The sequence below is a fragment of the Cebus imitator genome, unplaced genomic scaffold (assembly GCF_001604975.1).
Source record: "Cebus imitator isolate Cc_AM_T3 unplaced genomic scaffold, Cebus_imitator-1.0 Scaffold4, whole genome shotgun sequence".
Taxonomy (NCBI): Eukaryota; Metazoa; Chordata; class Mammalia; order Primates; family Cebidae; genus Cebus; species Cebus imitator.
In genome coordinates this window covers 10,268,985-10,294,239 of record NW_016107319.1, presented here as the reverse complement: position 1 = coordinate 10,294,239, position 25,255 = coordinate 10,268,985, and the positions used below count along the sequence as shown (strand labels likewise).

Below are 25,255 nucleotides of genomic sequence, written 5' to 3'. Positions count from 1 at the left end.
AAAAAAAAAAAAAAAAAAAGAAAAATAGATATGCTTGAAAGAAAAGTGGCTGTTTTATGCTGCTTAACAAATAACCCTAGTTTCTCAGTGGCATGATCAGCCAAATTTACTTTTTGCTTTGGCGATGGCTTGGCTTTAGGCTGTGAGTTGGGTTCAGGTCTGATCCATTTGTCCAGGCATATTCTCTTAGTGGAATGCAGAGCATTCAGAAGACCATGCCAGACCTTGCAAGCACGTTTTCACCTCTGCTTGTGTCACAGTATCTTGACTGAAATAAGTCATAATTTAACCTCAATATGACTGGAGTGCAGAATCATATCCCTCCCATGGAGAATGGGGAAGGAAGCATCAATATTTACCAAACAGTAACAGTAACCACAGAGGAATACTGATTTTCTTTTCTTTAGGGAAGTTCTCACCAGGAGATGATTTTGTCCTCCAGGGGACAAAGTCTGGAGATATTTTTGATTGCTGTGATTACTGGGGACCTAGAGGTAGAGGGAATTGGGGGAGTGTTTCCATTGGCATATAGTGGGTAGAGCCCAGGGATACTGCTAAATACCTTTCAATGCACAGGACAACCCCTGTACCAAAGAATTATTCAGTCCCAAATATCAGTAATCCCATGATTGGGAAACCTTGCCTTAGAACAGTAATTCTAACATTTTAGCATGCATCAGAATCACCTAGAGGATTTATTAAAACACAGACTCTCAAAAGGGTTAAGCTCTCAAAGTGTCTGATGTATGTCTGGAATTCCTAACAAGTTCCCAGGTGATAATGATACTTCTGGTCCAGGGATGACACTGTAAGAACCACTGTATTAGAGAACCAGTACATCATATAAGAGTTTTTTTCTGTGTAATAGTGTTATTTCTGTGCATATTCCTGATAAATGTTAAAGCAGATATCATAGATATGTCTTTGTTTTAGTTCTTTTGTTTAAATTTAAACAATTCAGGGCTGGACACGGTGGCTCATGCCTATAATCCCAACACTGGGAGACTGAGGTGGGCGGATCACTTGAAGTCAGGAGTTTGAGGCCAGCCTGGCCAACATGGTGAAACCCCATCTGTACTAAAAATAAAAAAATTAGCTGGGTGTGGTGGCAGGCACCGTAATCCCAGCTACTCTGGGGGAAGCTGAAGCAAGTCTTCACTCTTGCGACTTTCATATTTAGACATCTTTTGAAGCCCTGCCCCCTGCAAAGGTGAGCTTTAGCTACCTGCAGTAGTCACTTCTGGGAATTGCTTGAACCTGGGAGGTGGATGTTGCTGTAAGCCGAGATCATGCCACTGCACTGCAGCCTGGGTGACAGAGTGAGACTGTCTCAAAAAAAAAAAAAAAAAAAAAGAAGAAAAATTCAGATGCAATGCTGAGTGGGAAGCTTTGGAAAAGAGGTTGAGACTTGGCCTTGGCATATAAGCAGATGTTTGTAAGAGGTTTTGTTTGTAAGGCAAATTGAGGAAGTGAAAGTTGATAATCATATTTAGTATTCCAGACATAAAGATTTAGACTAATCAGTTCTTGAAGATAATAAATCTGCTTGGTTATACTGTGAAACTTTCTAAGCGATATCTTAGAGACGAATTTTATTTATTTATTTATTTATTATTTTATTTTTTGAGGTGGAGTCTTACCCTGTCACCCAGGCTGGAGTGCAGTCTTGGCTCACTGCAACCTTCACCTCCCCCGCCCCCCTGGTCCACCCCAGGTTCAAGCAATTCTCCTGTCTCAGCCTCCCGAGTAGCTGGGATTACAGGTGCCTGCCACCGTGCCCCGCTAATTTTTGTATTTTTAATAGAGACAGGGTTTCCCCATGTTGGCCAGGTTGGTCTTGAACTCCTGGCCTCATGATCCACCAGCCTTGGCCTCCCAGAGTGCTGGGATTACAGGTGTGAGCCACCAGCCTGACCAAGACAAATTTTAAATGATCAGTTTTGAATTATAGGACATCTCAGTCTGAATAAATTATTCAGATTTTTGTTTATTTTTCTTTTTTTTTGCATTTTAAGAACAAAACTTATTTTATGAACCTCTTTGAGCTCACTTTGAGCTCATACATAATAAAGTTGTGAAATGAAGGAGAAAAAACCTAGCTAAAGTAGCTAAAATAAAATTAATGAAAAAACCCCCTTTTAATCAACAGAGCACTAAACTGGAGGTTTTAAGGAAGAATCATGTGATTTAGTTATCCTTTATTAGGGAACTCATAAACTAGTACTAAAAAGAAAGAGATTTAAGACCTAGAACTCTTTATATTGGTGATAAAACAGGGTTTTTGGGGTTTCTTTCTTTATTTTTTTTTTTGGTTGGGTTCTTGCTCTGCTGCCCAGGCTAGAGTGCAGTGGCGTAGTCATTGCTCAATGTAGCCTCGAACTTCAGGATTCAGGTGATCCCCCTGTCTCAGCCACCTGAATGCCATCACACCTGGCCAAGGGTTTTTTATTTTTTGTAGAGACAGCGTTGCACTCTGTTGCACAGGCTGGTAAAACAGCTTTTTATCTTGTAACTTGTATAACCCAGTATTCTGGATTAGCTTTAGCAATATTGTATAAAGAAAGAATGATGCATGATTTGAAGCATCACTGTCCAATAGAACATGTAATATGAAATATATGTACAAGTTTCATGTGGAATTTCAATTTTCTAGTAACTATGTTTAAAAGGGCTAAAAAAATAGGTGAAATTAATTGTAATAATATATTTTAATCTTGTATAACTAGACTATTATTATTAATGAAGTATTTTACATTTCGTACTAAGCTTCAAACTAGTGTGTATTTTACACTTACAACACATCTCAATTTGGACTTGCTGTATTTCAAGTAGCCACATGTGGCTAGTGGCTACCATATTTTAAGAGTTACAGAACAAGTAATAGCCCAATTTTTACATTTTGTCAATGTATATGACCCAGGATGGCTTTGAATGTGGACCAAATGCATAAACTTTCTTAAAACATTATCATTTATTTTTTTTTAGTTCATCAGCTATTGTTAGTATTAGTGTATTTTATATGGGGCCCAAGACAGTTCTTCCAATGTGGCCAAGGGAAACCAAAAGATTAGATGCCCCTGGTCTGTGTGATCTAGCTCCTTTCATATGTCCAATTCATTTCCTGTTTCACACCAGTGTATAGCCTTAGCTCTCAAAGGACCCACTGTTGTTTTCCATATATGCCATTTTTCTTGATTCATGCCATTGTATGCTAACCTCTTTGCTGAATGCCCTTTAATTTTACCATTGTACCTCTTTATCTAGCTAACTAGTACTTTGAAAATCAATGCAAAAATCATTTTCTCTGGATAAACTTCTTTTATCTACTAGTATGTACAATAAAGGTAGCAGATGCAAATTTAAGATACAAATTCAATCATGTTTGGATTACATGGAACAGGCAGAGTGTTAATATTGATAATAGTGACTGGGTGTGGTGGCACATGCCTGTGGGCAAACTAGCAGGATGGCTGAAGTGAGAGGATTGCATAAACCCAGCAGGTCATGGCTGCAGTGAACTATGATGGTGCCACTGCATTCCAGCCTGTGTGTCAGAGCAAGACCCTGTCTCAAAAAAGAAGATCTGTAATATTAAAAGTGTTATAAATAATTAAAAGTCCAGTTTATTGAAAATATAGGAGGATGTGAATAAGCATGAAATATAATTAATAAATGTGAAATACATTTTTTTATCTGTCATGTGAGTAAATATTTAAAAAATTAACTGCATTTTAGCATGGGTGCAGAGGAGTGCTATCCAACAGAAATGTAACACAAACCACCTATGAAATTTAAAATTATCTAGCAACCACATTAAAAAAGTAAAAAAAAAAGTACAATTATTTTATTTGTCTCACTATGATCAAAATATCATTTCACAATGTAATCAATATAAAAACCTTAAATATCTATTTAAAATTTTAGTTATGCAAAGTGATCAAAATCTAGTATATTAATTTCAAAACATATCAACTTTTACTAGCCATGGAGAGGAAATATTGTTTTTTTCTTCTTTTTTATATACATTTTATTGCACTTTAGGTTATAGGGTACATGTGCAAAACATGCAGGATTGTTGCAGAGGTACATGGCAATGTGATTTGCTGCTTCTATCCCCCTGTCACCTATATCTGGCATTTCTCCCCATGTTATCCCTCCCCAGCCTCCCTACCTCCCACTCTCCCTACCCTATTCCCCCTCAACAGACCCCAGTGTGTGATGCTCCCCTCCCTGTGTCCATGTGCTCTCATTGTTCAACACCCGCCTATGAGTGAGAACATGCAGTGTTTGTTTTTCTGTTCTTGTGTCACTTTGCTGAGAATGATTGTTTCCAGATTCAGCCATGTCCCTACAAAGGATATGAACTCATAGTTTTTTTATAGCTGCATGATATTCCATGGTGTTTATGTGCCACATTTTCCTTGTCCAGTCTATCAATGATGGGCATTTGGGTTGGTTCCAGGTCTTTGCTATTGTAAACAGTGCCGCAGTAAACATACCTGTGCATGTGTCTTTATAATAGAATGATTTATAATCCTTTGGATATATGCCCAGTAATGGGACTGCTGGGTCAAATGGGATTTCTATTTCTAGGTCCTTGAGGAATCGCCATACTGTCTTGGTTGAACTAGTTTACACTCCCACCAACAGTGTAAAAGTGTTCCTGTTTCTCCACATCCTCGCCAGCATCTGTTGTCTCCAGATTTTTTAATGATCACCATTCTAACTGGTGTGAGATGGTATCTCACTGTGGTTTTGATTTGCATTTCTCTAATAGTCAGTGATGATGAGTATTTTTTCATATGTTTGTTAGCCTTATAAATGTCTTCTTTTGAAAGGTGTCTGTTCATGTCCTTTACCCACTTTTGAATGGGCTTGTTTTTTTCTTGTGAATCTGTTTTAGTTCTATGCAGATTCTGGATATTAGCCCTTTGTCAGATGGGTAGATTGTAAACATTTTTTCCCATTCTGTTGGTTGCTGGTTCACTCTAATGATTGTTTCATTTGCTATATAGAAGCTCTGAAGTTCGATTAGATCCCATTTGTCTATTTTGGCTTTTGTTGCCAATGCTTTTGGTGTTTTAGTCATGAAGTCCTTGCCTATGCCTATGTCCCGAATGGTTTTGTCTAGGTTTCTTCCAGGGTTTTTATGGTGTTAGGTCTTATGTTTAAGTCTTTAATCCATCTGGAGTTAATTTTAGTGTAAGGTGTCAGGAAGGGGTCCAGTTTCTGCTTTCTTCACATGGCTAGCCAGTTTTCCCAACACCATTTATTAAACAGGGACTCCTTTCCCCATTGCTTATTTTTGTCAGGTTTGTCAAAGATCAGATGGTTGTAGATCGTGTTGCCTCTGAGGCCTATTTTCTGTTCTGTTGGTCTGTATCTCTGTTTTGGTACCAGTACCATGCTGTTTTGATTACTGTAGCCTTGTAGTATAGTTTGAACTCTAGGTAGCATGATGCCTCCAGCTTTGTTCTTTTTGCTTAGAATTGACTTGGCTATGCGGGCTCTCTTTTAGTTCTATATGAAGTTCAAGGTGGTTTTTTCCAGTTTTGTGAAGAGGGTCATAGGTAGCTTGATGGGAATAGCGTTGAATCTATAAATTACTTTGGGTAGTTGGCCATTTTCACTATATTGATTCTTCCTAACCATGAATGTGGAATGTTTTTCCATCTGTTTGTGTCCTCTCTTATTTCCTTGAGCAGTGGTTTGTAGTTCTCCTTGAAGAGGTCCTTTATATCCTTTGTTACTTGTATTCCTAGGTATTTTATTCTCTTTGTAGCAGTTGTGAATGGAAGTTTGTTCTTGATTTGGCTCTCTTTAAGTCTGTTATTGGTGTATAGGAATGCTTGTGATTTCTGTACATTGATTTTGTATCCTGAGACTTTGCTGAAGTTGCTTATCAGTTTCAGGAGATTTTGGGCTGAGACGATGGGGTCTTCTAGATATACAATCATGTTGTCTGCAAATAGAGACAATTTGACTTCTTCCTTTTCTAATTGAATACCCTTTATTTCTTTTTCTTGCCTGATTGCTCTGGCTAGAACTTCCTATGTTGAATAGAAGTGGTGAGAGAGGGCATCCTTGTCTAGTGGCAGATTTCAAAGGGAATGCTTCCTTTTTTGCCCGTTCAGTGTGGTATTGGCTGTGGGTTTGTCGTAAATAGCTTTTATTATTTGAAATAGGCTCCATCAATACTTAGTTTGTTGCGAGTTTTTAGCATAAAGGGCTGTCGAAGTTTGTTGAAGGCCTTCTCTTCATCAATTGAGATAATCATGTGGTTTTTGTCTTTGGTTCTGTTTATGTGGTGGATTATGTTTATAGACTTGTGTATGTTGAACCAGCCTTGCATACCTGGGATGAAGCCTGCTTGATCGTGATGGATAAGCTGTTTAATGTGCTGTTGTGATCAGTTTGCCTATATTTTATTGAAGATTTTTGCATCTATGTTCATCATGGATATTGGCCTGAAGTTTTCTTTTCTTGTTGAGTTTCTGCCGGGTTTTGGTATCAGGACGATGTTGGTCTCATAAAATGATTTGGGAAGGATTCCCTCTTTTTGTATTGTTTGGAATAGTTTCAGGAGGAATAGTACCAGCTCCTCTTTATATGTCTGGTAGAATTTGACTCTGAACCCATCTGGACCTGGGCTTTTTTTGGTTGATAGGCTATTAATTGCTGCCTCAACTCCAGCCCTTGTTTTTGGTCTATTCAGGGTTTCGACTTCTTCCTTGTTTAGTCTTAGGAGGGTGCAAGTGTCCAGGAATTTATCCATTTCTTCCAGGTTTACTAGTTTATTTGCATAGCGTTGTTTGTAGTAATCTCTGATGGTGGTTTGTATTTCTGTGGAATCTGTGGTGATATCCCTTTTATAGATTTTTATTGCATCTATTTGATTATTCTCTCTTTTCTTTTTTATTAATCTGGCTAGTGGTCTATTTTGTTGATTTTTTAAAAAAAACCAGTTCCTGGATTTATTGATTTTTTTGAAGGGTTTTTTGTGTCTCTGTCTCCTTCAGTTCTGCTCTGATCTTAGTTATTTCTTGTCTTCTGCTAGCTTTTTAGTTTTTTTCATTTTGCTCCTCTAGCTCTTTCAATTTTGACGGTAGGGTGTCAATTTTAGATCTTTCCTTGCTTCTCATGTGGGCATTTATTGCTATAAATTTTCCTCTAGACACTGCTTCAAATGTGTCCCAGAGATTCTGGTCTGTTGTGTCTTTGTTCTCGTTGATTTTGAAGAACATCTTTATTTTGCCTTCATTTCATTGTTTATCCAGGTTCAGTTTCCATGAAGTTGTGCGGTTCTGAGTCAGTTTCTTAATGCTGAGCCCTAATTTGATTTCACTGTGGTTGAGACTGTTTGTTATGATTTCTGTTTTTTTTGCATTTGCTGAGGAGTGATTTACTTCCAATTATGCGGTCAGCTTTAGAGTAGGTGCTATGTGATGCTGAGAAGAATGTGGATTTGGAGTGGAGGGTCCTGTAGATGTCTATTACGTTTGCTTGGTCCAGATCTGAGTTCAAGTCCTAGATATCATTCTTAATTTTCTGCCTTGTTGATCTGTCTAATATTGACAGTGGAGTGTTGTAGTTTCCCATTATTATTGTGTGGGAGTCTAAGTCTCTTTGTACATCGTTAAGAACTTGCTTTATGTATCTGGGTGCTCCTATATTGGGTGTGTATGTATTTAGGATTGTTAACTCTTCTTGTTGCATTGATCCTTTTACCATTATGTAATGCCCTTCTTTGTCTCTTTTGATCTTTCTTGGTTTAAAGTCTATTTTATCAAAGACTAGGATTGCAACTCCTGCTTTCTTGTGCTCTCCATTTGCTTGCTAAATCTTCCTCCATCCCTGTGTCTTGAGCCTATGTGTGTCCTTGCATGTGAGATGGTTGTGCTGAATACAGCACACTGATTGTTTTTGACTGTTTATCCAATTTGCTTGTCTGTGTCTTTTGATTGGGGCATTTAGCCCATTTACATTTAAGGTTAATATTGTTATGTGTGAATTTGATCCTGCCATTTTGATGCTAACTGGCTGTTTTGCCCATTAATTGATGCAGTTTCTTCATTGTATAGATGGTCTTTACCTTTTGGTATGTTTTTGGAATGGCTGGTGCTGGTTATTCCTTTCTATGTTTAGTGCTTCTTTCAGGAGCTCTTGAAAGGCAGGCCTGGTGGTGACAAAGTATCTCAGCAATTGCTTGTTCATAAAGGATTTTATTTCTCCTTGGCTTATGAAGCTTAGTTGGCTGGATATGAAATTCTAGGTTGAAAGTTCTTTTCTTTAAGGATGTTGAATATTGGCCCCCAGTCTCTTCTGGCTTGTAGGGTTTCTCCTGATAGATCTGCCGTGAGTCTGTTGGGCTTCTCTTTGTGGGTAACCTGACCTTCCTCTCTGGCTGCCCTAGCATTTTTCCCTTATTTCAACCCTGGTGAATCTGATGATTATATGCCTTGGGGTTGCTCTTCTTGAAGAATGTCTTTGTGGTGTTCTCGGTATTTCCTGGACTTAAATATTGGCTTGCCTTGCTGGGTTGGGGAAGTTCTCGTGGATAATTTCCTGAAGAGTGTTTTCCAGCCTGGAGTCTTTCTCTCCATCACATTCAGGTACACCTATCAAAGGTAGATTAGGTGTTTTTACATAATCCCATATTTCTTGGAGGCTTTATTTCTTTTCACTCTTTTTTCTCTAATCTTACCTTCTCATTTTATTTCATTGTGTTGATCTTCCATCTTTTATATCCTCTCTTCTGCTTGGTCGATTTGGCTTTTGTAAGTTGTGTATGCTTCACGAAGTTCTCTTGTTATGTTTTTCAGCTTCATTAAGTTATTTATATCTTCTCTGAGCTGTTTATTCTTGTTAGCATTTCATCAAACCTTTTCTCAAGGTTCTTAGTTTCTTTGCATTGGGTTAGAACATGTTCTTTTAGCTCAGAGAAGTTTGTTATTACCCATCTTCTGAAGCCTGTTTCTGTCAATTCATCAGACTCATTCTTAATCCAGCTTTGTCTTCTTGCTGGTGAGGAGGTGTGATCCCTTGGAGGAGGAGAGGCATTCTGGTTTTGGGTGTTTTCATCCTTTTTGCACTGGTTTCTTCCCATCTTTGTGGGTTTATCTACCTGTGGTCTTTATAGTTGTTGACTTTCAGATTGGGTCTCTGAGTGACGTCCTTTTTGTTGATGATGAAGTTATTTCTTTCTGTTTTTTAGTTTTGCTTCTAACAGTCAGGCCCCTCTGCTGTAGGACTGCTGGAAGTCCACTGCAGATGCTTGTTGCCTGGGGATCATGAGCTGTGACTGCAGAACAGTAAGAGTTGTTGCCAGTTTCTTCTTCTGTTATCTTTGTCCCAGAAGGATACCTGCCAGATGTCAGCCTGAGCTCTCCTTTATGAAGTGACTCTTTGGATATATGGGGGTCTGGGAGGTGCTTGAGGAGACAGTCTGTCCCTTATAGGAGCTCAAGTGCTGAGCTCATTCAGAGCTGCTGGGCAGGTAGGTTTAAGTCTGTTGCAGCGGAACTCATGAACGCTGTTTTTTCCAGGTGCTTTCTCCTGGGAAGATGGGGCTTTATTTATAAGTTCCTGACATGCTGCTACCTTTTTTCAGAGCTTCCTTGCCCAGCAAGGAAGTAGCCCATTCACTGTCTGCCAGCAGAGGCATTGCTGAGCTGCTGTGGGCTCTGCCCAGCTGCTGTGTGAACTTCCTTGGGTTTTGTTTATAGAGATATAGTTAGAACTGCCTTGGTAATGACAGTCTGCCTCTGTAATGGCGGACTGACTTGGCAATGGCGGACTGCCTCTGTAATGGCGGATTGCATTGGTAGTGGCAGACTGCCTCGGTAGTGGTGGACTGCCTCGGTAATGGCAGATGCCCTTCCCCCAACAAAGCTGGACCATCCTGGGTCCAGCTGTGCTTGCTGTGAAACTCTCAATCCAGAGTGTTTCAGATTGCTGGTCTTTGTGGGGGTGGGACCCGCCAAGCCAGATCACCTGGCTCCCTGTTTGAGCCTCCTTTGTTTCTGTTGAATGGGTGGCTCTGTCTCCCAGGCATTTCAGGCGCCAGTTAAAACAGCCACCCAGATTTGTGTGAGTTTTTGTGCAGAGACCCCGCTGTGTTGGCTGAAACAGCCATGCTGGGAACTTGTGGCACTTTTCAGCCCGGGAATCTCCTGGTCTGTGGGCAGTAATAACTCGTTTGGAAATGCAGTGTTCACTCACCCTCTGCATTGTTCTTGCTGGGAACTGCACTCCAGAGCTGTTCCTATTTGGCCATCTTGGATCCTCCTACCTGGCAATATATATTCTTTTATATTTTTAGTGAGGAAGCTTTTTAGAGGACAGTTGGGCAATATTTATCAAATTAAAGATTCAAATGAGCCAGCATTCTATTCCTAGAAATCTATTCTCTAGAAATAACATTTATTTAAAAATTATAGACAGACAGGTATTTATTACAGTATTGTATGTAATAGCAAAACATTGGAAACAACCTAAATGTTCGGTAGGGGTATGGTTAAATAATTATGATATTTCCAGACAGTGGTATACTATACAATCTTATAAACTATGGAAGCTGTTTATGTTGAGTTATATGAGTTAATAATATTAGATTATTTAACATATAAAATGTTTAGAATGTGCCTGGCACATAGTTAATGTGATACCAGTGTTTGCTATTATTATTTTTGTTAACTTACTGATGTGGAATAAATACTCATATGGAAAAATATCTCCAGATATGTTAAGTAAAAATAAAAAACAGCAACATGCAGAGCTATTTATTGTATGCTATCATTTATGTAAAGAAAGGAGAAAGAAAAGAATACGTGTGTGACCGCTTTTATATGTGTATAGTATCTGTGAAAGGGCATGCAATAAACTGAGAACGTTAATTGTATTTAGAGAGAGGAATGAGATGGTAGAGGGATAGTGACTTTTCACTGTGTTTTTTTCTGTTCCTTTTGGATTTGTTCCATAATGAATATATTACTTAGTGAAAAATTGAAATATAAGGTAAACTTATTTCTCTTATTGAAAAGTCCATATTTTACTATTAAATCAGGTTCATTTCTAGCATTTGTATGAATTATTATGGTTTTAATCAAGAAAAAAACACAGGATAGTACAACTTCAATTATCTAGAATGGCTGGAGAATACGGAATTCTGGGTAAATTTAATTTTGATTAATCAGAATTTTAATCAGAAGCATTTGGTTTCAAAATATGCCTTTTGGAAATGTCTCTGAGTTGTCTTACTTCTTGTCTCAGTAAGTATGACATACTGAACTTATTACAAAGTGTTTATTTTTGAGGATTTTGTAGGATTGGGGCTCATTCTTACTATTAGTTTATAAAAAGAATAATAAACTTGAGTTTGAATGCATATGTACTTTAAAATATATCCTAGAAAATGTTTTTTAAAAAGGTGACAACAAAAAAACTTGATCCTAATATAGGCTTTGTATGTGCAAGTGATATTTCTCTAAGATTTGAGCTCTGAATTAAAGGATAGAATTCTGGTTAATTTAAATTTCACAGCTGGGTATGATGGCTTATACGTGTAATCCCAGCACTTTGGGAGGCTAAGGCAGGAGGATACCTTGAGGCTGGGAGTTTGAGGCTAGCCTGGGCAACACAGCAAGACCCTGTCTCTACAAAAATAAATAAATAAATAAATTTAGCATTTCTGGCCATTCTGTTTATCAAAATTTCTGGACAAATACATATGTTAATTTCATGTTTTGCATATATAGTTCTTTCTTTTTTCACAGGCATTTATTGACACTTTTGATGTTTTTAGGATTTGGAGTGGATCAGTTACGAGATGACAATCTAGAAACTTACTGGCAATCAGATGGCTCCCAGCCTCATTTAGTGAACATTCAATTCAGGTAATAAGCTTTCAAATTTTTCAACTAGTGTAGGTTATAAACAGACAAATAAACCTATTTACATAAAAATGAAAGAAATACAGAAATTACAATGAAATATACTTTTTAAACTCTGAAGTCTTGGAGATTATTTTTCTATTCAGTTGTTAGCATTTTAAGTTTACTCTGTCTTATTTTTTATGAATTTTCTTATGGTATGTTGCATAGTTTCTTTTATGTATATGTTTGTCAAATATACTTTTTAATATAATTTATTATTTGAAGGTGCTTTCAGAAAAATATGATTTGCTTATGGCCCAACACAGTGCCTTAATGTATCATATTAAGTAAACCTGGAATGATGATGGTAAGTTTTTTAGCAATGGAGTGTTCATATAACTTTTCAAATTTTTACTTTTATTTGAAAAAAAATTTTTTTTAACTTAGAACTTCTAAGGTCATCTTCCTTTTTGAAAATGCTTTTTTGAGGGGAAAGGAAAACAGCCACATGTTTGTCAGTGCTTTGAATTTACTAATCAAATTTTTAAAATTTTAAATAGAGACAAGGTCTCACTTTGTTGGCCAGGCTGATCTCAAACTCCTGGCCTCAAGAATTCCTCTCACCCCAGCCTCCCAAAATGCTGGGGTTCTAGGCATGAACTACTGGGCCTGGCTGAATTTATTGACGTAGGCAGAAACCAGTTAACTCGTCTATCTTGTTCTATTTATACCATCTATTTTAACATTCTATAGCGTTTTATTTTTAGTTATTTGTTTTTTTATCATCCTAGAATACAAATCAGCAAACTTTCAACAAGTCAGATAGTAAGTATTTTAGACTTTGTGGGCTATCTGATCTGTTTTGCAGCTACAATGTTTAGTTCCACTGTTATAGCACAAAGACGACCCTACACGGTGCATAAATGACAGAATTAAATCTAATTAATGATAAAATTAAATCTAATTAAATTTTAACTTACAAAAGCAGATGTTATGCAGGATTTATTTTTTTTTTTTTCTGACTTTTATTTTAGCTTAAGGGAGTACATATGCAGGTTTGTTACTTGGGTAGATTACATTTTGCTGGGGTTTGGTGTAGAAATTATTTCGTCACTCAGGTAGTAAGCATAGTATCTGATAGGCAGCTTTTTGGTCCTCACCTTCCTTTTCTTCACCTCAAATAGGTACATATGTCTGTTATCCTCTATTTTGCATCTATATGTATTCAATTTTTTGTGTGTGTTGTTTTTTTTTTTTTTTTTNTTTTTTTGTGATGGAGTCTTACTCTGTCGCCCAGGCTGGAGTGCAGTGGCATCATCTCCGCTCACTGTAACCTCTGCCTCCTGGTTCAAGCAATTCTCCTGCCTCAGCCTGCTAAGTAGCTGGGATTATAGGCACCCGCCATAACGCTTGGCTAATTTTTGTATTTTTAGTAGAGGTGAGGTTTCACGGTGTTGGCCAGGCTGGTCTCAAATTCCTGACCTCAGGTGATCCACCTGCCTTGGCCCCCCAAAATGTTGAGATTATAGGTGTGAGCTGCTGTACCCAACCATATATTCAGTTTTTAGTTTCCACTTATAAGTGAGAACATGCAATATTTGGTTTTCTGTTCCTGTGTTCTCTTAGGACGTTGGCCTCCAGCTGCATCCATGCTGCTGCAGAGGACATGATTTCATTCTTTTTTATGATTGTGTGGTGTTCCATGGTGTATATGTACCATATTTTCTTTATCCAGTCCACTGTTAATGGGCATCTAGGTTGATTCCATGTCTTTGGTATTGTGAATAATGCTGCAATGAACATATGTGTGCATTGGTGTTATGGTAGAATTATTTAAATACCTTTGGATGTATACCCAGTAATGGAATTGCTTGGTCCAATAGTAGTTATGTTTTAAATTCTTTGAGAAATTTCCAAACTGCTTTCTATAGCGGCTGAATTAATTTACATTCCCACCAGCAGTGTATAAGCATTCCCTTTTTTCCACAACTTCACTAGCATCTGTTATTTTTTTTTTTGACTTTTTAATAATAAACATTCTGATTGGTGTGTGAAATGGTATCTCATTGTAGTTTTGATTTACATTTCTCTAGTGATTAGTGAGGTTGACCATCTTTTCATATGCTTGTTGGCTGTATGCCTACTTTTGAGGAGTGTTTGTTCATGTCCTTTGCCCACTTTTGAGTAGAGTTGCTTTTTTCTTGTAAATTTAAGTTTTTGCAGGTTCTGGATATTAGACCTTCATCAGATGCATAGTTTGCAAATATTTTTTCCCATTCTCTAAGTTGTCTGTTTACTCTGTTAATAGTTTCTTTCACTGTGCTGAAGTTCTTTAGTTTAATTAGGCCCCACTTGTCAATTTACATTTTTGTTTTAATTGTTTTTTGGAGTTTTTATCATGAAGTCTTTATCAGGTCCTATGTTCTAGGTATTTCTAGATATTTCCTAGGTTTTCTACCCTGGATTTTATAATTTTAGGTTTTACATTTAGGTCTTTTATAAATCTTGAGTTGATTTTTGTGTATGGTGAAAGGGAGGGGTCTGGTTTCAATCTTCTGCATATGGCTAGCCCGTTATCCCTGTACAATTTATTGAATAGGGAGTTCCTTCCCCATTGCTTGTTATTGCCAACTTTTTTGAAGATCAGATGGTTGTAGATGTGCAGCTTTATTTCTTGGTGCTCTAACCTGTTCCATTGGTCTCTGTGTCTGTTTTTGTACTAGTACCATGCTCTTTTGGTTACTATTATCTTGTAAATAGTTTGAAGTTGGGTAAAGTGATGCTGCCAGCTTTGTTTTTTTTGCTTATTATTGCTGTGGCTATTGAGGTTCTTTTTTGGCTCCATATGAATATTAGAATAGTTCTCCAATTCTGTGAAAAACATCAGTAGTTCGATTGGAATAGCATTTAATCTGTAAATTGCTTTGGACAATTATGACCATTTTAAAAAAAGTAATATTTATTCTTCCTATCCATGAGCATGGGTTGTTTTTCCACTTATTTGTGTTGTGTCTGATTTCCTTTAGCAGTATTTTGTAATTCTTGTAGAGATCTTTTGCCTTCTTGGTTAGGTATTTTATTCTTTTTTGTGGCTGTTTTGAGTTAGATTGTTGTTCTTGATTTGGCTCTCAGATTGGATGTTATTGGTGCATAGAAATGCTATTGAGTTTTGTTGATTTTGTATCCTGAAGCTTTGCTGAAGTTGTTCATCAGATCTAGGAGTCTTTGGGAAGAGACTATGGGGTTTTCTAGGTATAGAATTATAGAGTCTGCAAACAGAGAGTTTGACTTCCTGTCTCCCTATTTGAATGCCTTTTGTTTTTTTCTCTTGCCTAATTGCTCTGGCTAGGACCTCTAGAACTATGTTGAATAGTAATGGTGAGAGTGGGCATCCTTGTCTTGTTCTGGTTCTTAAGGGGAATGCTTTCTTCCAACTTTTGCTCAGTATGATGTTTGCTGTGGGTTTGCCATAAATGGCTCTTATTATCTTGAATTATGGTTCTTCAATACCTAGTTTGTTGAGGATTTTTAACATGAAGAGATGAATTTTTTTGAAAGCCTCTCCTGCATCTCTTGAGATGATGATGTGTTTTTTGTTTTTAGCTCTGTTTATGTGATGAATGACATTCATTGATTTGCATATGTGAGCCAATCTTGCATCCCAGGAATAAAGCCTACTTGATTGTGGTGGATTTGCTTTTTTGATGTGCTGCTGGATTCAGTTTGCTAGTATTTTATTGAGGATTTTTGTGTCGATATTCATCAAGAATATTGGCCTGATTTCTTTCTTTACTGGGTTTCTGCCAGATTTTGGCATCAGAGTGATGCTGCCTTTGTAGAATAAGTTAGGGAAGAGTCCTTCTCAGTTTTTTGCAATGGTTTCAATAGGATTCCAGATCTTCTTTGTACTCTGGGGTCCTCTGAATTTCCTGAATTTGAATGTTGACCTCTTTAGTGAGGTTGGGGAAATTTTCATGGACATTATCCTCAAATGTATTTTCCAGTTTGCTTGCTGTTTCTCCCTCTCTTTCAGGGACCCCAGTGAGTTGTAGGCTTGGTCTCTACATAATGTTACATTTCCCAAGATTTTTTCTCATTAAAAAAAATTTTTTTTTCCTTTATTTTTATCTAACTGAAATTGATTTGAAGAACCAGCCTTTGTGCTCTGAGATTCTTTTCTCAGCTTGATCTATTCTGCTGTTAACACTTCTGAATGTATTATGAAATTCTTGTAGTGAGATTTTCGGCTCTATCAGATCAGTTTGGTTCTTTCTTAAAATAGCTATTTCATCTTTCAGCTTGATTCATTTTACAGGATTCCTTAGATTCCTTGGGATGGGTTTCAGCTTCCTTCTGCATCTTGATGTTCTTCGTTACCATCCAGATTCTGAATTCTGAATTCTGAATGTCTGTCATTTCTGCCATTTCGATCTGGTTAAGAACCATCACTAGGCAATAGTATGCTCACAGTCTGGCTTTTAGACTTGCCAGAATTCTTGCTCTGGTTCTTTCTCATGTGTGTAGAATGATGTTCCTTTAATTTTTGAAGTTGCTGTCCTTTAGATGGGATTTTTTTGCTTTTATCTTCTTTGATGTCATTGAGGGTTTGACTGTTATACAAGTTGGGTTTAGTTGACTAGCTTTGTTTCTGGATGATTTCTGGGTACCAGGGCTCAGCTTAGCACTCGTGGGTTACATGCTGTAATCCAGAGTCCTCTGTCCAGGCCCATAATCTTGTTCTCTGGCCCTTCCAGATAAGCAACTGCTGTACTGGAGGGTCCACAGTGCTCTCAGTCTGCCTGCAACAACACTCCAATGAGGGGTGCAGGCAAAGCAATCAGGGGATGTCTGTGGCAGATGTGTGCTGGCAGCAGCCCATTTGCAAAAGCTTTCTGATGGTTAGGTGGGGTCTGTTGGTGAAAAAGCTATGGGAGCGGCCACTAGGAAGCACCCCAAAAGATCATCTGAGGCTGTGCTGCAATCAGGCATGGCCAAGCAGGGACACAGGGAGAGGCTGGCAGACAAGGGGGTGCTCAGATCAGACTGGCCCCATCCCATGGGTTAGATAGCCCTATTTTGTCCAGGTCCAAGAGTCAACAAAGGCCAGAGCCACCTAGAGGTACATGGCAAGCCGTGGCGGATGGGCATCCCTGGCTGTGGTCCACGGCAGCCATTCCCATGCCCAACCCTCTGGGCTCCACACAGGCTGGGGGCCTGTGCCTGTTAACTCTCCAAGCAGCACTCCCTGATGGTTCAGATGCCCTTGGGGGTTGTGGGGCCCCCTTCAACTAGAATTTGAGAGATCCATGGTGAGAGTGGACTATTCCATGCCTATTTAATTCCTTCCCCAGGAGCTGCTGAGGGCCAGGAATGAGTTCCTGGTGCTCAGCAACTCTGTTCAGAGTTCCTAGCTTACTCTGCTTTCAGCCCAGGGTGTGCTTGGTCCCCCCTCTGTCCACTCTCAATGCTTTCCTTCCAACGGTCTGCTCAGAGTATGCCTATCTTTTTGATGGTCTGGTCTGTTGGTGAATGAAGCTCTTCCTGGCTGCATCTAGTTGGCTATTTTGGCTGCTGATCAACCCTGAGATTCTTTTTAAAGAAAAGTTTTATTTCTTAAAATGGTTGCTAAAATTAAAATGACAATTAGGTACTAGTCTCTTTATTAGTAAATAATAAACTATTATATTTCAAATTGGTGAAATGTAATATAAAGTTATAGTTCTACATTTAATCGACATCTCCTCCTTCCTTCTGAAGAGTATAAACTCAAGATGGGAAAGGAGGACAAAGCCAGTAGTGTGAAAGATATTTAAGCAGTTTTAGTTGACAGTAAGTTTAGTTTCAGTTAACAGTGTGATGTGGCTGCTAAAAAAGGTAGTATGATTTTAGGATGCAATAAGGGAAGCATAATAAAAATTATACAATATTTTTTATGATATTAAAATTATTTCTGTGTTACAAAGTAATTTATTGAAATAGAGAAGGACACAAGAATGCTGAGAAAAATATTGAAAAATTTTGCTGGTTTGCTTTATTTTAAAGATAAAGATTGATAGTTTAATAATGAAAGATAAATTATAAATGAAAAAAAACCTGTATTTCCTAAAATCTGGGTTGAATGAAAACATCGATAGCAATAAACTTCATTGTCATTTAAAGCACTCTTAACAGAAAGTACTTTATTATATATATATATATTCTATATATAGAATTTAATAAAATTCTATATATACTTAAATACCAACATATGGGTGTAAATTGGTTAAACCAAATCATAAATTAGTTTATTTATCTCCTCCCTGAATTAACTGTTCATAAATTTTAAACTTTAAATTAAATTTTAAATTTTAAATTTATAGTTTTGTAATGTTTATACTTTTGCTTAATCATCTCTTTGGATTAATTTTAGATTTTTTAAAAATACCAGGTAATAGGTGAACAACAGGACCTATTGGTATTGCCTGGTAGCACCATACTTTCAGCAGCTTAGGTGTCTTTGTAAAAAAGCATTTGTGCAATTACAGAATACTTTATTGCATTTTCCCCCTTATTTTTAAAAAGTAGAACAAATGGAGAAATTAAAGTGCTGATGCCTTTTAAAAAATAATAGGTTGGATGCAGTGGCTCACACCTGTAATCCCAGCACTTTGGGAGGCTGAGGTAGGAGGATTGTTTGAAGCCAGAAGTTCAAAACTAGCCTGGGAAATAAAGCAAGATTCTTTTCTCCAAAAAGTTAAAAAATTACCTGGGTGTGGTGGTACACACCTGTGGATCGCTTGAGCCAGGAGTTTGAGGCTGCAGTGAGCTATTGTCATGCCACTGCACCCCAGCTTGGGCGACAGAGCAAGACCCTGTCTCTTTAAAAAAAAAAAAAAGATATATAATAGATGTTAGGCCTAATCACAGTGTATTAATACTTGTGACTACATTAGAAATTATTAGACTCAACTAGATATTCATTGGACTTTACTAATCATCTGCATATTGAATTATGAACACTAAAAGTAAATGTTAAATATTTATTGTCAAAGATTGCGACTGAACCATCTGCTATAATTTAGGATTGTGATTTAGGATTGAGTAGATTTTTTATTTGAGAACCAACTTTCCTACCTCTATTATATATCTTCAGTGTTCAACTTTCTTCCATTTGCTTTTCATCCATGTTTTCATGAGAACATTTGTACTAATGTAAGAACTTTCTATATTGAAAAAAATTGTTTTACAAATAAGTTTGAAAGAGATTCAATTTGGAGTTTATATTTGTTAAACAAACTATTTGGTTCCTTAGATTTTTTTTCTTCACATAGAAAATAAGCAACTCTTGATTTATGTAACAGTTTCTTAGCTACTTGAGCATGTAGGTTTTAGAAATAATTTATATGTATCACTGATCTGTTAAGGTGAACATATATTGTACAGTTATAAATTCACGTTATTTTTACGTCTCACTATCTTTTTAAATTAGAACAAGCTGTTTTCCTGCTCTGGATGAGAACTTGGTGGGGAGCATATAGGACATTTTTTGGTAACATACACAGTTTTATGGTTATTTCAAATGGCAAAATATATTTTAGAAATTAAAGTGTTCTGTTCTAGTGAATAGTGAACATGTCAATCTTGCTTTAAATTTTCTTTTAAGGTTTATTCATCTCCTAAACTTGTGCCTATTGCAAGTTGAGTGTAGTTTGCTTCACTACCCTACCTAGTTGTTGTTGTTTTTTTTTTGTCCTTTCATATTTCTGAATTTGTTAGATCTGCTAGTAGGAATGAAGAGAGGTAAGAAAAGAAGGAAAGTCTGTAAATTGCCAATTCTGTCTTGGTGACATAGCATTGGTGTTCTCTGTACTTGGCTATATGTTTAAGGCTGACTCTTACGGATGCTTTTGTGGGTTGAGAGAATCAGCCACCACAATCACTTAATGCTATAGATGATTTATCTGCATTTCTCTTGTTGAGGGTATATTAATCATCTTTTTTTTCACATGGTGATACCTCCAACTTCCTGATGAGGATATTCATCCTTCCTAGAAAGAAACTAAGATAACCCTTCAAGTTATCGGGTTATAAAGTTCCCATCTTTTCCCAGTTTCCTGAGACTTTTTTTTTGTAAATAAGTGTTGGATTTTCTCAAATGTCTTTCTTGCATCTACTCATATGGATCATGTGGTTTTTCTTTATTCTGTTGAGATGGTGAATAATAAAAATCAGTATTTACTTATTTAATATTCTGTTGAGATGGTGAGTAATAAAACAATAAAGACTTTTTTATTTGTACTGAAATATATAACATAATTTTACCATTACAGCTATTTTTAAATGTACAGTTCAGTGTCCTTAAGTACATGTACATTGTTGTGCAACCACTACCACCTCTCTCTTGATAACTTTTCATTATCCTGTGTGGAACCCACTAAGTAATAACCACCCAGTTTCCTCCTCTCTCCAGCTTAAGATAATCACTGATTTATTTTTTGTCTCTACGTATTTTGGTGTTCTAGGCACCTGATGTAAGTGGAATTATATAATAGTTGTCCTTTGGTGTCTAACTTTTCTCACTTAGCATAATGTTTTCAAGGTTCATTCATGTTGCAGCATGTGTCAGAATTTCATTCCTTTTGAAGGATGAATAATATTGCATTGTATGACTGTGCCACATTTTGTTTATCCATTCATTTGTCAGAGGACATTGGGTTGTTTCTAATTTTTGGCTATTGCAAATAATACTGCTATGAACATTTGTGTGCAAATATCTGTTCAAGTGTCTGATTTAACTTTTTTTTGGATATATATCCAGAAGTGGTATTGCTTGATCACATGGTAATTCTATGTTTAATTTTTTGAGGCACCTCCACACTGTTTTCCATAGCAGCTGTACCATTTTACCTTCCTACTGGTAATGCACAAAAAGTTCCAGTTTCTCCACATCCATGCCAACATTTGATAATAGTCATCCTAATGAGTCTATCTCATTTTAGTTTTGATTTGCATTTCCCTAATGATTTGTGATATCAAGCATTTTTTCATGTGCTTTCTGGTTATTTGCATACCTTTTTTAGAGAAATGCCTGCTTAAGTCCCTTCCCTCTTTTTACATTGGGTTGTCTTTTTGTTGTTAAGCTGCTGTAAGACCTCTTTATATGTCCTGCTGCAATTACTCAACTTTGCCATTGTAGTGTTGAAGCTCCCATAGACAATGTGTATATGATGAGAATGTCACTTTGTTTCAATAAAATTTTATTTACAAAAATAAGTGACAATCTGTGTTTGGCCTACAAGCTGTAGCATACCAAGCCCTGCTTTAGGGCAGCAGTTCTCAAACTTTTTAGTCTCAGTACACTTTAAATTCTTATTGAGGACTCCAGAAATCTTTATATATATACACATATATATACACATATATATATATTTTTTTACTATTTTAGAAATTATAGATGAAGAACTTTAAATTATTTAGTTATTCACTAAAAATAAACAATAATTAACCTATTGTGTGTTAACAACATAGATAGCAATTTTATGAAAAATAACTGTTTCTTCCCAAATAAATAAAAAAATATAGTGAGAAGAGTGTCATTTTTAACATTTTTTTGTGAACTTCTTTGGTGTCTGAGTTAAAATGGCTGGAGTCTCATTTCTGCTTCTTCATTGAATCTTTTACAACATCCCATGTCAGCCTCTGGAAAACTTGACTACATATTCAGAATGCTTCTGAAAAAGGCAAATTACACCTGAGTAATATTAAGAAAATAGTTCTGACTTGCTGATCCTCTGAAAGTGTCTTGAGGTCCTTCATAGGTCCCCAGACCACTCTTTAAGATCATTTCTCTTGGGCAAGATTAGCCTCATTATTAAGGCTAATTATGCATTAAGGTCTCATATATCTTTTCAAAACATGGTCTTTGTTGTTGTAGTCTTCAGTGAAAACTTTCATTTTAGCATCCTGTTAATGTTGATACAGAGGACATTTTTCACTTTTATACTAGGAACAAATATGGCAGAATATAGTTATTTATAAATATTTACTTCTGATTTAAACAAGTATGTGGACTCTGCTTATTTTATGTCTCAGCCTCCTGGTAATAATGTATCTGGCATGTTAAGAAGAATGATTAAAAAACATGTTTTTTAACTATTTTGTTCTTTACATTTAGCTTTAAATGTAAAGCTATCATCTATCACATATATTTAAGTTTTGTACCTTAGCATTTATTAGTTACTTCTATATAATGTAGTCACGTAGACATAGATTAAATGCTGGCTCTATGCTTTACTAGATGTGTAAACAAGGACTACATACTTAACCTGATGTGAACCTCAGTTTCTTCATCTGTAAGACACAGTAATGCTGTATTAGTTAGAAATCAGAACTTTTAGTAACAGAGCTTTTGATAATGGTGTTTTCTACAAAGTGGAAATGTATTTCTTCTACCTCTTGGTGTAAGAGGAGCCTGGCAGCCCAGGAGTGCTGTGGCAGCCCCACAGTGTGTTTGTGGACCCAGTTTCCTTCTCTTTTTACATTCCTCCATTCTTAGCTTGTGGATTGTATCCTCAAGGTTGTCTTATGGTGCAAGATGCCTAGTGGAATTCTATCCATCATGTCCATATCCCAGGTAGCAGGAAGGAGTAGATGAGAAAGGCAAAAGGGGCATGTTTTTCTTTTAAAGAAACCTTCTTTATTACACACTATCATTTTGTTTAAATCTTGCTGGCTGTAACTTAGTCATGTGGTCCTACCTAATTTTAAGGGAAATTAGATCTTTTAGCCAGATGTTAGGAAGAAAGAGGGGATAAAGGGATTTTAGGTTAGGCAACTAGGAATGTCTTTCACTAATGTCTTCCATTGGAATTTGATGGGTTCCAAACCAGATGAGAAATTATATATGCTCGGTATCTGTGGTAGCAGGAGGAGGCCAAAATACCAACTTTGTAAAACTGACAGAACTGATGTTTGAGAAACATAACTGCGTTCTATCTTCAGTCAAGTGTGTTTCCTGATATTGAACTCTAGAATTAAACTACCTTACCTATCCAGTTATACCATTAGACCAGGTAGCTTGTGCCTCTATTAAATTGGTGGCTTGAAGGAACAAAGCAAATATTTGGTTCTTGCCAGAAGCTCCTTCTCAGGAGAAAGGGTGTAGTAGTTGAAAGGATAGAGAGTGTTACGTACTTATTTCTGATGATGTAAGTAACACTTAACTCTTCCTTCTTCTCTCTGGCCAATATTTTATGCTACAAATATAGCATTATGCCTGGCATTTAGTGACTATTCACTATGTAGTGAGTATTATGATAATGATGATTTGAGCTACTGCCACTATATGTAATAGTCTGTATATTTAATCTTTTCACATACATTGCTAAAAAATAATATTAAATATTTTAAAAATTCATCATGAGATAAAATTGATAAATGGTTTAAAAAATTTTTACTCTGCCTTTTAATCATTTTAAACTGTGGGTCAGGTCACAGTTTCCTATGCAAATTTAATGAAACTATGTATATAGAAAATTATATGATTTCTGTGGCTACATGAATCTTATGATAACTCATGATTTAGATAAAATTTAAAGAACTACAATCACCTACCTATTACTGTAAACTCATATCAATGAGCTAAGCACAGTTAATTAAAAGGAAGTTTTGGTTAAGACCATGTGAGGTAGACAGACACATTTTTTTATTACAAGTGTGCCCTTCTACTGGCTTTTTGACCCTAAGCCAGTTATTAACCTGAGTGTTAGTTTTTTTTTTAATCAGAAAAACGGAGATAATAATAGTTCCTAATTTCACAACACTGATAAATAAATGAGACGATATATATAGAGCATTACTTCTAGGCCAGACACAAAATATTCACTTGCTCTTTGCTGTTACTGTTTTTATTAGCATTAGTGTTTTTAGTATTCTTTGCCTTTCTAACCTTGCCCTCATCAACTTGAAGGCAGCAAGTAAGTGTACCTGAATTTCACAATTTAGAAATATAATTATTGTGAGCAAAAAAACTTGATCCTTTAGATCTGCCTTTCTTTTCTTCCTTAAAAAAAATTATTCATCTTTGTGATCTTTGATCTCTCCACGAAAGATCATTTACTTCCTGCTTGTGGCTCACCAAGGAAAAAGGTCTTCAAAAATTTCCTGTCTTTCTTTGCTTCCTCTCCTGTCTCCTTCCTGGCTCAGCAGAAAGAGAAAGATGTCAGTTTGATACCTTTGGCCTCTTTTAAAAACCTGGTAATGTTATTTATGCTGTCAGCAGTTCCTGGGTATTTAATGTTTTACCTCTTGATCTGAGGAAAAGTCCTTAACTTTCCCTGTTCCTTTCTAATGAATAGCTGATGCTTCAGAAGTTTGGTCTCCACACTAAGAGCTACAGATCCCCTGCTGTTTTTATAGTCTGACTTTTGACACAGACTACTTCTGTTCAAGGAGCTCATTGTTACTAAGTTAGTGCCAGTTTATACTAGAACTTAACTTTTAAAGCACATGTAAATAGATTTCTTAATGGGTTTTTGGGTCGGCTTTTAAAATCATCTAGGTCTCCCCCCCAGCCAAATAGCACATTCTCATTCTGAAAAATTGTTCAGAAAATATAAAAATCATAAAGAAGAAAATAAAGATCTCCTATAGTCCCATCCCATGAAAACAGTCAATTTTACTATTTTTGGATAATTCCACCAGGGTCTTTTTCTATACACAAATATAGATTTACATGCCTTTAAAAATTTGTTGTTTTCCCTCAAATGTGATTCTTCTGTATATATTGTTTTGTAATATTTTTTCCTACTGTAACTATATTAGGTACATGATTATTTTGAATAGTTGTATAGCAGTTTGTTGAATGGATATATTGTCATTTATTTAATCAGTTCCCTACTGCCATGGATATTTAGGCTATTTTTAATTTTTTAATGATATAATCACAGGACAAGATTTTTCTGCATCTATTTTTTTCTCCAAGGCCAGCCTTCATTAGAAATCAATTTTTGAGTAATTGTGTTACCATATTTTAATGTGTTCTTAGAAGTTGAGTAAGTGGATCAAAGGATGTATTTCTACTAACTGGCGATGAGAGTACCTTTTTCTAATCAAATTTGAGTTTTGTCGGTCATAGAAATATTTTACATTATGATAAAACTAATATCTTTGTGTTTTAATTTCTCCTTTGATTATTAGACATTGAACATATTTTCATGGTTTTTTTTTGGCCACTTGCATTCTTTTCTGAGGTTAATTTGCTCTTATGTATTTCTTCTTTCCCTAGGATATGTATATTTTAAAATCAATAGCAAAAGAAAGAAAAAAAATCAATAGCAGAATTTTATTTCTTGCATTAAAACTAGGTTATTCTTTCTGTTTTTTTTTTTTTTTAAAGATAGTTT

The 25,255-nt window shown here is 36.3% G+C and overlaps 1 protein-coding gene across 2 annotated transcripts in view; it reads left to right on the top strand.

The window, feature by feature from the left end:
• ANAPC10 (anaphase promoting complex subunit 10) overlaps positions 1-25,255 on the top strand; it is a 126,997-nt gene that overhangs the window by 18,342 nt on the left and 83,400 nt on the right. For both annotated transcript variants that reach the window (XM_017534587.2, XM_017534602.2), the window contains exon 3: positions 11,804-11,894. In XM_017534587.2, coding sequence (XP_017390076.1) covers positions 11,804-11,894 — 91 coding nt within the window. The remainder of the gene's footprint in view (positions 1-11,803; positions 11,895-25,255) is intronic.